Source organism: Heterocephalus glaber, unplaced genomic scaffold, assembly GCF_053883595.1.
Source record: "Heterocephalus glaber isolate CG9 unplaced genomic scaffold, H.glaber_assembly_v1.0 deba00001497, whole genome shotgun sequence".
NCBI lineage: Eukaryota > Metazoa > Chordata > Mammalia > Rodentia > Bathyergidae > Heterocephalus > Heterocephalus glaber.
Window position 1 is genome coordinate 39,123,340 of NW_028258320.1, and position 14,033 is coordinate 39,137,372.

At 34.5% G+C, this 14,033-nt stretch overlaps 1 protein-coding gene and 1 non-coding gene across 4 annotated transcripts in view; both read left to right on the forward strand.

Moving 5' to 3' along the window:
* The first annotated feature begins 1,089 nt into the window (after window positions 1-1,089).
* Kif20b (kinesin family member 20B) overlaps window positions 1,090-14,033 on the forward strand; it is a 59,553-nt gene continuing 46,609 nt past the window's right edge. For 2 of the 3 annotated variants that reach the window (XM_013069828.3, XM_021253027.2), the window contains exons 1-13: window positions 1,090-1,243; window positions 2,829-2,976; window positions 5,016-5,102; window positions 5,189-5,305; window positions 5,953-6,091; window positions 6,713-6,897; window positions 8,287-8,323; window positions 8,824-9,051; window positions 11,079-11,190; window positions 11,933-12,004; window positions 12,091-12,237; window positions 12,857-13,019; window positions 13,533-13,826. In XM_013069828.3, the coding sequence (XP_012925282.2) occupies window positions 2,830-2,976; window positions 5,016-5,102; window positions 5,189-5,305; window positions 5,953-6,091; window positions 6,713-6,897; window positions 8,287-8,323; window positions 8,824-9,051; window positions 11,079-11,190; window positions 11,933-12,004; window positions 12,091-12,237; window positions 12,857-13,019; window positions 13,533-13,826 (1,728 nt within the window). In that variant the 5' untranslated portion in view covers window positions 1,090-1,243; window position 2,829. Of the gene's footprint in view, window positions 1,546-2,828; window positions 2,977-5,015; window positions 5,103-5,188; window positions 5,306-5,952; window positions 6,092-6,712; window positions 6,898-8,286; window positions 8,324-8,823; window positions 9,052-11,078; window positions 11,191-11,932; window positions 12,005-12,090; window positions 12,238-12,856; window positions 13,020-13,532; window positions 13,827-14,033 lie in introns of all 3 variants that reach the window. The other variant, XM_087184886.1, reaches the window with a different exon arrangement.
* LOC147825649 (U2 spliceosomal RNA) lies at window positions 10,314-10,504 on the forward strand. The gene has a single exon (XR_015440636.1). It is a non-coding gene; the product is annotated as a U2 spliceosomal RNA (small nuclear RNA).

The window sequence follows — 14,033 nt, forward strand, 5'->3', positions numbered from 1 at the left end:
GTCCTCATCCTGAATTCTCTTTTCCACTCCAAACTGGTTCACCTCAAATTTGATTATTTTGTGGGGAAAGACAAATCGAGTATACAGTGGCAAGTTAGTGAGGAAATGGTAGGTGATTGGAGATGTAAATACAGCATGACAAAGGTAGGAAGATAGGAAGCTCATCAAACTAGGTGTTTCAAAAACGCTAATCAAGTAAAATAGTTGAAAATAAGACCGACCATATGTAAGGCGGTGGGTCCTGATATCCTTTGGCTGAATTTAAATCCCAGCTCTATTTGCCTTTAAGCCCACTACTTAATATTGTGAACTTAGTTTCCTCAGAATTTATAAAATGGGATAATAATAACACCTACCTCAAAGGGTTGTTCCCAGGATCAGTGAGACAATCCATTTTACAAGTTTAGCATGAGAGGCATAAGGAAAACGCTCAATTTTTGTTAGCAATTGTTTTTCTTTAAAATGAAGTACAGCGAGGAGACATCCTATGTAGCAAATTGTTATATGATTTTAACAGTAAGAAGTACTACACTCTAAGAAGCAGAGATGATGCACTGGCACTTACATTTCGGGCACAGCAAAGACTGCCTATGACAAGACTGTCACAGTACAACGCCTTGCAGCGGTAGCTGCTTTATACCTTCAGAAAGGAAAAAAGAAAAAAAATGCTCATATAAATCTAATCTAGGAAAAATTTGTTTCGCTCATGAGGGCCACTTTCGACGACAGATAGGTTCAAACAGCGAGGAAGGCAACCCCGGATCCGGTGAAGAGAAGTCTTCTGGCCCTGATGGGACAGGACCCAGAGGTGACTAGCCCGCCATTGCTCTCCCCGTCTCTGAGGGTGACCGGCCCTAAATGCGACGGCAGTGACCTCACCTCGGCGGCTAGCTGTATCTTGTCACAAGAACGGAATCGAAGACCTGCATCCCAGCCAACTACAGGTGATAGCTACGGCCAACACGCAGAGCCATCCGAGAAACTGGAACCCCCGCTCCAGGACCGCCCAGGAGCCCGTCTCTGCCCATTGGTTGCTTGACATTCCAATACCCGCCCCCAGATTTGAAAGCTTCTTCCGGGAGCCGGTGGAGAGCCTGCAGTGGAAGCCGGCGCTCCCGAGTGCCCTCCGGAGCCCCTCCCCCCACTCCCAGCATTCAGTGCGGTGCTCTAGCCGCCACCGTTTGAATTTGAAAACGAAAACATCGCGGTGCTGATTGCGGTTCGCAAGCCGGCGGTGTTGTAGGTGAGGGGGTGACTGGTGAGGGTGAGGAAGAGGAGGAGGAGGAGCAGGAGGAGGAAGAGGACATGGGTGACTGGGTGTGTAGCAAGCCTAAGGCAGAGAAACAGCTGTAGCAATGTTCACATTTTCTGTCGTGGTTCAAAATGCCCGTCTGAAATGAATTTTAGAGCGGTGGGGCGCGGCGAGGATTGAGTCATCTTACTCGGGTTATGGTTTAAATCTCGTTTCAACCGGATATCAGCTGATTGACGAAAGATAATTTATTAATCTCCTTGGGTCTCGGTTTCTTCATCTATTAAAAAGAGGTAATGATAGTACCTACTTAGGGCTCTTATGACTCTTGGTAATGTGTAAATTACCAGCAATAATGTATACAGTTGTGAAAACATTGCTTGCGCGTAAGAAGACACTGCGTGTTTGCAGTCACTGATCTTTTACTGTCGAGGTAGCTTCTGTTAAGAATACGCTTATGTGCCACACCTACATTCCTGAATCTGTGAGGTGGGCAGATTGTACAGCCGGTGACTTGGCCTCTTTCTCGGGAAGCCCAGTGTGAAATACCAGGCGGGCTCTAAATGATTAAAAATAGGCTTATTCGGGATACACAGAAATCCAGGGGATGCATACAGATTTAAGTTGGAATTATTAATTAAGTCTGCTAGTTCATGAATTAAGGACTTTTGTTCTGAGGTTCCCCGTGCTGCGTAGAAGTAAACTCTGAGTGCCCATTTACTAGCTTCTTAGGCCAGGAATCCTAGTTCAGCAATCACTGCTCTGCTTGTTTATAAATTTATCTAAGAACAGAACTGAGATTGATATTGTACACCTAGTAAGTAGATTCTCAGTATTTGAATGTTATTTTTTCAGTAAAAATTACTTTTAAGTTTAGTTTGATGATTTGATGTTTAATTCATTAGTAATAATTTACTGATGAATTATTCGGCTTAAGACCTGTGATGTGTCAGGTTGTTTTATATATGTACCTATGTATTTTTGTGGTACTGAGTATTGAACCCATGTGTCACTGATGCTAGGCATGCCCACTACCACTGAGCTACACATACAGCTCAAGTACTGTTTTAAATGTATTCAAACACATTATTTCACTTTTTACTTGCACTTCGAAGAATTAAATGTAAAATATTTTTCCAGATAACTGAGTTTAATTTCTAAGTGTTAAAATAACATTCTTCAGAAGACGTTAAATAACTAAAATAACACAAGATCATTAAGTCAGTCTGTGATCTTTTTACTATTGGATTTCTGAAAGGATTTCAGGCAAAGAGTGAACATTGTCATACTTAACAGATCACCTTTATTTGGGAAATCTTTTTGGATGGATCTGCTGATAGGTTGGCCTGTATAAATATTAATAGGCAGTGTGCAATATTTGAATTTAGATTTTGTAAATTTGATTGTTCGTCTTTTGATAGGTCATTGTATAATAAATGAAGCACTCAATGTTTTTCTTCTATAAAGTCTAGTTATTTGGAGGGAAGTAGTGGGCTGGACTGTCGATTTTAAGTTGCCGGTAATTTATCTGCTGACTTACTAAGGTTGTCTAAAAATGTTGCCATTATTGTTGCAGAATGGAATCTAACTTGAATCAAGATGGGGTACCTAGACCATCCTATGTTTTTAGTGCTGACCCAGTTGAAAGGCCTTCAGAAATAAATTTTGATGGCATCAAGCTTGATCTTTCTCGTGAATTTTCCTTAGTTTCTTCAAACACTGGGGTAAATACAAGAGAAATATTATGTTGATTATCATAATTGAGAGGGAATGTGTGCATGTGACTACAGTAGAGATTCTCAAACTTTCTGGGTTTAAGGGAACTTAGTATCTTAAGAACTTTTTCATGGGCTTTTACAACAAAAGAAATAAAAGATTTCATATAATACATCTTTTTCTTTTTAAGTAGGTCTGACCAACTTAATAAGTATTCATACTCTAATCTGGTAACCATTTAAAATTAAATGAAAAAGCATTTTTAAGTTTCATTCTTTGATAATTATACTTAGTAACTAGTGGGATATTTGTGTGACCTGCTTTATTGTGACATTTGCTTTATTGTGATCTAGAACCAAATCTGAAATACTTTTGAGGTATTCTTGTCCTATCAGTAGGTCTTCCTGCCAGTAGGAAACTTTTAATTACTGTAATGTTCAAATAAGTCTCAGAGTCAGATAGTATTAGTCCTCCAAATTTCTTTTTTCAGAGTTTAGCTCTTCTACGCACTGTACATTTCTCAGTGAGTTTTTAAATGAATTTGTCAATTTAAAAAAGCTTGAGATTGCATTTAATCTAGATCAGTTATAAAAGAATCTATTTTACCAATATTGAATCTACCAAATAATGAACAAAGTGTAACTCCATTTAGCTTGGTCTCTTATTAATTTATCTGCAGTGTTTTGTGTGCAAGTCTTATGTCACATCTCTTTTAGCAATTTATCCCTCAGTATTTAAGAATTTTTGACACTTGTTAATATGTTGCTTTTTAAATTAGTTTCTTAGTGTTTCCAATATAGATAGAAAAAGTTGATTTGGCCTGCTGGTTTTTATCATGTTACATTTTTTTTTGTTTTTTTGTTTTTAGTCTCACCATGTAGTCCAGGCTGATCTGTTGTAGGCCCAGGCTGGCCTTGTTGTGCCAGTCCTTTTGCCTCAGCCTCCCAAGTGCTGGGATCACAGGCGTGGGCCACCATGCTGGGCTCAACGTTATTAAACTCATTTAGTAAACTCATTTAGAGTACCTTTTTATTTGTTATATTTTGTAGGTAGATGCTCATGTTGTCTGTGAATACACAATTTTATTTCTTATTTCCTAATTTGGATGTTTTCTATTTTATTTATTGGATTTTTCTTTTTAACTTATTGGACTGTCTAGAACTATTCAATATTGACTAAAAATGATGAGCAGAAATCTCTTGTCTAGTTTTGCATCTTACTACTCAGCCTTTCACAATTAAGTATGATATTAGCTATAGATTTTTTTTGTAAATACCCTTTATCAGGTTAGAGAAGTTTCCATTCCATTTTGTTAAGAATTCTTACTGTGAAGGATGTTGAATTTTTATCAATTGCTTATTTTATTTCAATAGAGATGAAAGTTTCTTTTCAATTACTTTTTTAACTAGGTGTGTTACCCTAATTGATTTAAGAGTGCTAAACTGACCTACTGTATTCCTGGGATAAACCATTTTTGATTGTGATGTATTATCCAGTTTTATATATTGGCTAGTATTTTGTTAGGGAAATTTTGCATTGATCTTAATGTGATATGTACTTCTATAATTTTTTTCTGAAGAGATCTTGGTCAGATTATGGTATCAAGGTATGTCAAACTTACTCATTGAGGTGTATTCATATGTTCTATTAAAGAGTTTATATGTGGTTTTTATGATTATTCCTTTAGATGTTTGTCAGAATTTGCTAGTAAACTTCTAGGGCCTGGACTTTTTGTGTGTGTGTGATTATTTTATTTGGGAATGCATTAAATTTCTTCAACAGATTTAGGGTTATTCAGATTTTTTTAGTTTTTGCATCAGTTTTGTAAGTTTTACTTTTCAAATAATTATTTCCTCTTCATCTTTTAAAAAACTTAAAACAGATTTGTTGAGGCTTTCTTTAAATATATAAAAGTATATCAAGTGGTTAAAAATAGAATAATGACTGCTTAGGTATTCTATATGTAACCCATCGGCCATGTTAAAGAATAATGATCAATAAACAGTCATTTTCTGTATTTTGAAAATACAGTTTTGTTCTTCTTTAGGCAGAAAGTTTGGAATCAAAAGATTATCTCCAAGTTTGTCTTCGAATAAGACCTTTTACACAAGCAGAAAAAGAACATGAGTCTGAGGTTTGTGTTGAATTTAATTGGATTTTAATACTTCCTCTTCATTAAATAGACAAAATACTATCATTTATTGTGGCAATATGTTGTAGGGCTGTGTGCATGTTGTAGATTCACAGACTGTTCTGCTGAAAGATCCTCAAATCACTGTTGGCCGGTTAAGTGAGAAAAGCTCTGGGCAGATGGCACAGAAATTCACTTTTTCCAAAGTAAGTACCCTATGAAATGGAACTTTTTTTGTGGGGGCAGTACAGCATAGGGGGTGGCACTAGGGGTTGAACCCGGTGCATTATGCATACACAGCATATGTTCTACTACTGAGCTATACCCCTACCTCCTTACTCTTCCCCTCCTTTTTATAATGAACTATTTCTTTTGTGCTCATAGAATTTAGACCTCTGGCACTTGTATTTTTACCTAAGAATAAGATTAAAATTTCAGGTCTATAAATATATAATGGAGATTGAGAAAATCAATGTAATCTTAATTTTTATTTTTATTTATTTTATTTTTTTAGTACGAGGGATCGAACGCGGGTCTTTCCGCTTGCTTGGGCAGCAGGTGGCGAAACCACTGAGCTAAATCCCTGTCCCGTAATCTTAATTTTTAAAAAAATTACAGAAATGTTCTTTCTAAAACTAAGATGAAAACATGACTGGCTGTGTGAGTTAAATTTCTTATCATGAAAACTTGCTGATATAAGTTAAACTTTTGGTAGTGGGGATATAGAGCCTGTTTTGAGAAAAATCTTACAAAGCTAATCTTTTACATTTTTTAGACATGAGAGACAGGGTGGAACTCCTTACAAATATTTGCTTGACTTTTCTAAAAAGATGTGTTAAAAATGCTTTCTTAGGTTTTTGGCCCAGAAGCTTCACAGAAAGAATTCTTTCAGGGTTGCATTTTGCAGCCAGTAAAAGATGTTTTGAATGGACAAAGTCGGCTGATTTTTACTTATGGTCTAACCAATTCAGGAAAGACATATACATTTCAAGGTAAATATTGTTTGTCTAGAAAGAAAAAGAAGCAATAATATTCTTGCAATACTTTTATAATTTACAGTAGTTATGTTTCTATCATCTAATATGTGTTTACTCCATTTTTTTATTATTGATTATTAGTCCTTTTTTTTTTTTCTGCTGCTGGAGATTAAACCCAGGGCTTTATGCATGTTAGGCAAGTGCTGTATCCCTGAGTTGCATCCTTGGCCCTATTGCTGATGGCTTTTATTTAATTTACTTGTAAAATCATTCATCCAATAGAGGATACAGTGATAAGAACTGAGAAGAAGGGTTGATGTGATATAGAGAATATTAAGCTTGGATCACCAGTGAGACCTTATTTCACTTTACTTTTATGTTTTGTGATTATAGATTATTGCAGATCTTAATATTATGGCCTGATCTGAATGTAAAGTTTTAGAATTTGCATTAGAATAGTCAATGAAATGTTAATAATACAATGAAGACCAAAGTGATGGAAAATTGAATAGTCTCTTAATTTCTCTCACTTTAGTTTTAGTTGTTTACTCTTGCTTATTGCTAGTATAAAAGGAAGTTTTATTAGCTCACTTTTCTTCTAGTCTGAGAGAGAATAATACAAAATTTATTTTCCAGGTACAGAAGAAAATATTGGCATTCTGCCTCGAACTTTGAATGTGTTATTTGATAGCCTTCAAGAAAGACTGTATACAAAGATGGACCTTAAGCCACATAGATCTAGAGAATTCTTACGGCTATCACCAGGCCAAGAGAAAGAAGAAGGTGCTGGCAAAAGTGCATTACTTCGACAAATTAAAGAGGTATGCAAGTATTTTAGTATGTAGAATATATGTCATGACTTTTTATAAACTAGATTGTTTCAACATATATTGTCAATTGCTTCATGGTTCTATTGGACTTTTTCTTTTTGAGAAAAATATTTTAAGCTTCTTTGAAAGTATTTCATGTGGAACAATAAAATGCTTAAACAGTGGGCTGGGGATTTAGCTCAGTGGCACTGCACCTGCCTTGCAAGTACAAGGTCCTGAGTTCAGTCCCCCCGGGACGGGTGGGTGGTGGGTGGGATATGCTTAAACATTACAAATGTAAATAATTGAGGAATCATTTTTGGTTATTTTAAAACCAGCATCCAAAGTTCTGTTAAGTGTAAAGGTAGTACATATACACAAAATTTAAATAAGAGAGTGTGAGAAACAAAAAGGTTCTTTTTGGGGGGGGCGGGTACGGGGATTAAACTCACAAACTTGCGCTTGTGAGGCAGGCGCAGCGCCACTGAGCTAAATCCCCAGCAAATAAAGGTTTTTCTATTATTGCATTTCCACTATTATTGAATTGGAAAGTATACATACATAACACAGTGATATATATATGGTTCCATGTGTCTTCATATCACCTCCTTACCCCCCTTATTGGGGATCTAACTCAGGACCTCATGCGTGCTAGGCAAGTACTGTACCATTGAGTGCTACATTACCCAGCCCTTCTTTTTTATTCATTTAATATTATATGTAGGATATAGTTCTTTTAAAAACACAAATGAAATATTATTATATTTATTTATGACATACTCTCTCATTTAACATATCTTAAGCCTCCTACCTACCTTAAATCATGTATCTCTTATCTATTAGGTTATATGTTTAGTTTATTTTCCTCTTTTTTAAAATCAAAATTTTAACCATGGTGTATATTTGTATTGTTTCCATCACTAACTATTTTAGACAGTATTTTAATAAGGAAACATTCTGTTGTAAATGGTTTATCTGCTTATTTCCCAAAACTCAGGTCAACAATGGATATTTAATAGTTTCTGTTCAGGCAGGTGAAAAATGTACTCACTTGGCCTTAATTTGTATTTTTTTTAACTATAAATGAAGTGATTAATTAGTTCATCTTAGAATTTTTCCTGTGAATTGTGAGATATGTTCTTGGCCCATTTTTCTATTTGACTTTTTCTTACTGAATTGTAAGACCTTTTTTTTTTTTAATAAAAAAAAGTCTCTGTCTGGAGTTACATAGCTCAGTAATAGAGTATTTGCATAGCATTCACAGGGCTTGGTTGTATTTGATCCGTGACTTGTATTTGGATAAGTAGAATTATATGTCTTTAAATGAACTTTAATTATATCTTGATTATTTAACCTTAACTAAAAATATTTAAAAACTTTTTTAAAAAATCTGTTTTCTAGGTTGCTATGCATAATGAAAGTTATGATAATATTCATGGTAAGAGTTCCTTTCTTTAATCTGTTCATCATATGAAATACAAAAAAGCTTTTTTTTTAAAATCACTCCAAGTGATTTAATTTCTTTAATGACATAGTAATACTTAGAAAGCGATGTGTAACTATGAGTTGTTTGTAACTGAAGTTCCATGTAGATTAAGCATCACACATAATGCTTTCACTGGTTATTACTTTAATATTGAATTCAAGAGATGCTCTTATTTTTCTTTGTTCTTTGCATTTAATTTCTATTTGGTTTGTTAGCATATTTTCCAAAAGAAAGAAAGGAAGAACAAAAAAAAGCCAAACCTTGGTTATTCCAAATATTATTTGCTTCTTATTTTGCTTCAAAAAATGTTTAACATAGATTCAAAAGATTATGGATATTTGACTTTTCAAATCCAGGAATCATGTTCTATACTTCTCTTATTTTTAGACAGTTGCTTAATTTTGTACTTGTCCTTTTTTCTTTCTTCTTTAATTTTTTTTTTTTTTTTGTAGGAAGTTTAACAAACTCTTTGAATATCTTGGAGTTTGAAGAATCCATGAAAGATTGTGAACAAGCTTGCTTAAATATGGATAATAATATAAAATTTTCTGTGTGGGTATCTTTTTTTGAGATTTATAATGAATGTATTTATGACTTGTTTGTCCCTGTATCATCTAAGTTCCAAAAGAGGAAGATCCTGCGCCTTTCCCAAGATGTAAAGGGCTATTCTTTTATAAAAGGTATGCTAATGAATATTTTTATCTTATTTTAGTAAAGCTCCCTTCTAGGCTTTGTGATAGCTTTTGGAAAGTAAACAGGAAATTAATATACTTTATATTCATTATTAACATCAAGAGAATAAGAAATGCTTTGGAAGTTTGTTTTGATATGTTTGTTACACTTGAATATGAAAAGGTCTAGTTTGGGGTTTTTTTTAAAGTTTCGGGTGTCAGGTATTCTGTCCAATGGTGAGAAAAGTGACTTAGACACTTAGTTCTAAAGTCATTCATTATAGTTGAAAGGTTGTAGAAACTTGATAGAGATGATGATTCCCCCTGGAAGGGAGAATTTCCAAAATTAGGAAAAAGTATCTCTTGGAAATGCAATTCCAAGGTTAGGACACTTGTGGGGAGACAGACTTGTGGGGGTGAGGAGCACAAGACTTAGAATCACAGTCCTGGGTTCCAAACTGGATTTTCTTGCCAAGTAGGTAAAACTTCTTCTACTATGAGTGAGAGGAACCCAACCCAGATGGCCCATGCACAGAGGGGACTTGCTGGCACTGGCAGAGTGTCTCAAAGAGTGCCCTGTCCTTGGGTGACTGTTGTGAGGGGACGTTACTCCTTAGGGACAAGCCAGCCCCAGCCCCTCTATGTAGGGGACTTGCAAGGCTGATCTCGCTGCTGTCTTTGGCAAGCTGACTTCCTTCTTTTTCATTGCACACCTGATGTGTCATGAGGCCACTGACACCTCAAAGATTTAGAAGAATGTGTCTTCACTTCCTCAGGCCACTGGTAGGAAAGCTCAGGGATCTTCTGGTTAGCCTGGCTTCTGGCAGATTATCTGCTTGACCAAACTTGACTAAGTATCTTAAACCTTCTCCTAGTGCCTTCTGTGCACTGTGTTGTGAAATCCAGGTTTAACAGGGACCCCTCACCCCCATATCTAATCACCCTCGATATCAATCCTCCACTGATCAGCTCATGTCTGATCAGCCTGGCTGTCTCTAGTTTGGTATTGTGTTCACTTGAGAATCATTAATTGGATTCATAGTGATGAGAAAAGCTAAGTGTATTAAAATTTACATTTTCCTACTTTGAATCTGTCAAAATCTTGGAACTATGAAGTATTGTTCTTCCATTGTGATATTTTTCTTAACATTGTGATATTTTTCTTGAGTAAAACTATTACTCACAGGGGAAATACATATTAATAATGTCATAGCTGAGTGCGTATATGTGTATTTATATGTGTGCATAATGTTCACAATAAAAATCTAATTATCGCTTCTTGGCCTTTTTGGCTAGATCAAGTATAGTATCTGTTTTTATCAGTTTAATATCTGATATGTCCTCTATCCAAGGACAATACATTAAATGGATTTTTGGAGCTGAGAGACGGAATAGGCGCTTGCTCCATCCACTCAACATGTTGACCTGATATTGTAGTACCTCCAGGAACGGTACACATACACACACACACACAATCTCATTAATTATCTTACTATAGGAAGTACATTGTGATATTTTCTTTTTTTACTTGATTTTTATAAACTATTGATTATTACCAAAATTTTGTATGATTCCTTGATGCATTCCAATCTGCCATTTCTCATCCATAGCAAGGTAATTCTGTAGGTTGAATCAGTAGTATGTTCTTTTTTTCTCCCTGAGTGTCTAATTCTAAGGAATTTACCTGTCTTACTTTTCCCTTTGGCAGACTCTATTGAAGAACATTCACTTTGTGTGTTCATGTAACTTGAATACTCTAATGTCATAGTCCCTTCTGGAATATAGAATAGCTGAGTTGACTCCAATTTATGTGTTGTTAAAATAAAGATTTTTGAGCTGGGGATGTAGCTCAGTGGAGCCGCTCCTGCCTGGCAAGCTTGAGGCCCTGAGTTTGATTTCTGGTACCAAACAAAAAAAAAAAGACCAAAAAGAAATAAATAAAGAAAACTTTCATTATATGTCACTGGGAAAATAGATAGTGTAGAAAAAAATCCTTTTTAAAAATAAATTGATTTGTGTATGCTTTTTGTTTTAAGACCTACAATGGGTTCAAGTATCTGACTCCAAGGAAGCATATAGACTTCTAAAATTAGGAATAAAACACCAGAGTGTTGCCTTCACGAAACTGAACAATGCTTCCAGTAGAAGGTAAGGGGTAAATGCTATGATGTAACCCTGAAACATCCATAGTATTCTGTGCTAATTTAAATGGAGCTTATTTTACAATAAAGTAGACAGTAGGTTCTGTGTTAAATGGCTCATTTTTGCAGTTGCCTAGAATAGTGATCTTTCTTTTCTACTTCATGGATATTCTTTGTATATTGATTTAGGCCATAATCTCAAGAGGTTTAGGAAGGATGTTTTTGATGAATGGAATTGGAAAATGAGAGACAAAGAGAATAAGTTTCAGCAGTTAAATTCTAAACAGATTTTCTCCTAAGAGGGAAAAGAGCCCTGTCCTTCTGTTCTCTATTAAGTTAGCCATATATAATTTATGATCCAAATAAGTCTATATATAAATCAAGTGAATGCTTTGCTTTAGGTATATATTCAAAGAATATTGGTTCTACATAATATAATTTTAATTAATAATATGATATTTCCAAAGAAATTGGAAATAATAAATGATTTCATTAATAGATGTTAGAATGTCAAAAAGAGAAGGTTTGAGGGATTTGGGGCCAGCCAAAAGATAAGATTTTAGACAGTCTGGTATGATTTTAGACAGTGAAACAGTGGATTGACATATCTGACAGGTAGTTAGAAAATGCACTGACAGACTATAGCTAATATTAGATTATAAGTAGAGGTACATTTAGATGTTAGTATTTCCTATTTAGAATACAGAAATTAAAAATGGAAAAATAACATGGATCTTTGTTTCTTTTAGTCACAGCATATTCACTATTAGAATATTACAAATTGAAGATTCTGAAATATCTTGTGTACTTGGAGTCAGTGAGTAAGTTGCGTATTCTTTAAATTGTAATTTTAAATTGCTTTGAAGAATTTTGAAATAATTTTTTTGTTGTGGTTTGGTTGATTCAGATTGTCTTTATGTGATCTTGCTGGTTCAGAACGAAGCATGAAGACGCAGAATGAAGGTGAAAGGTTAAGAGAGACTGGGAACATCAACACTTCTTTATTGACTCTGGGAAAGTGTATTAATGTTTTAAAGAACAGTGAAAAGTCAAAGTAAGTGTTATTAGCATATGAAGTATTTAAACTTCCAATTTTGCTGGTTTTAGTAAAACTTTTGCTTTGTAATGGCTATGTGGATTATGATTGAAATACTTACATCTTGGATTTTAAAAACTACAGAAATAAAATAAATTTTTCAATGTCAGTGATTTTCAGGTAAACTCAGTATTTTCCATCGCAGATGTCTATTAACTAACACTTGAGACAGCAAGTTTCTCATGATGCTTGGCTTAGCATCTATAAAGCCACATTTTTCTTATTAAGGTACTACATGTATTCTAGATGGGAAAATATTTTTACATTAGTATTTTAGTTTAAGTAACTAGTAGACCAGCCTTTACCATCAGGTTGATGGTGTTTTATATCATCTTTTGGATAATTGTTCTATGCTAGGGTACACAGCCAGGTTAAATATAATCTTTACATTTTTGCTTAATGGGTTATCTTTAATGATACCAGCAGCAATATTTAAAGAAAAAAACCATAACTTTATACATGGGACTAATCACTAACTTATGATAGCTGGACTAATTATTTCTTTGTAGAATTGTTTGGCATCTTTACTTCATGAAAGTTGTTTTAACTTACAGTTTTTTGAAAATGTTTTTCATAGGTTTCAACAGCACGTGCCTTTCCGGGAAAGTAAGCTGACTCATTATTTTCAAAGTTTTTTTAATGGTAAAGGGAAAATATGTATGATTGTCAACATCAGCCAGTGTCTTTTTGCCTATGATGAAACACTCAATGTATTGAAATTTTCAGCCATTGCACAAAAGGTAAATATAATTCAAATTTATACTAAAATTTTAAAATTGCCTCTTATGAGAATATTAATATTCCTTGAAGTATTTTGTATTTGTTATTGTAAGCCTAGGAAATAATTGAAAATCAAATACTTAACTAAGTGTAAAGTCATGGGAAAATACTGAAAGTTGCTGGGAAAGGATTAAAATGACCTTTAGTATTAAGTGTTAAACATGTTACAAATTGACACATTCTCAGAATGAATTATCTACTCTTCATCAAATTCATTTATTCCTAGGAAATTGAAAGCCTGTTGCCTGGAATAATACTAAGAACTTTTATCTAAGAATGTAGATTTACTGCTATTTCATGTATAAGTAGCTTTTTCTTTTCAGAAGCTTCATTTAAGGGTGCTACTTTTTTGGGGGGGGGGTTCATAGTTTTAATACTTAGGTTGTCATTTTAGTTAAATTATAAAAGTAATTGGTCATAGTGGGCATTTCTTGCTTTTTCTGTTTTTAAATTCATGTTGGATATTTTAACAGGTTTGTGTCCCAGATAATTTAAATTCTTCTCAAGAGAAATCTCTTGGATCAGTCAAGTCATCTCAAGATGTATCAGATAATAATTTGGATAATAAAATTTTAAATGCAAAAAGAACAACAATTTCATGGGAAAATAGTCTAGAAGATTTAGTGGAAGATGAAGATTTGGCTGAGGATTTAGAAAAACCTGAAGAAAACCAAGAAAACCAAAGTGTGGAAACTGAACTTATTGATGAAGATCTAGATAAAACATTAGAGGAGGATAAGGCTTTCATTAGCCATGAGGAGAACAGAGTATGTATTAAACACTTACACTTCAGTGCCTGGCTTAATTTTCTGTATTAGGGTTACCAGTTGTTTTTTTTTTGAGGTGGGGTGTTGTTTTGTTTCGTTTTTGAAACAGGGTCTTGCTATGTAGTTCAGGCTGGACTTGAACTCACTATGTAGTCCAGCTGGCCTAGAACTACCAGCGATCTGCCTCAGCCTCTTGAATGGGATGGC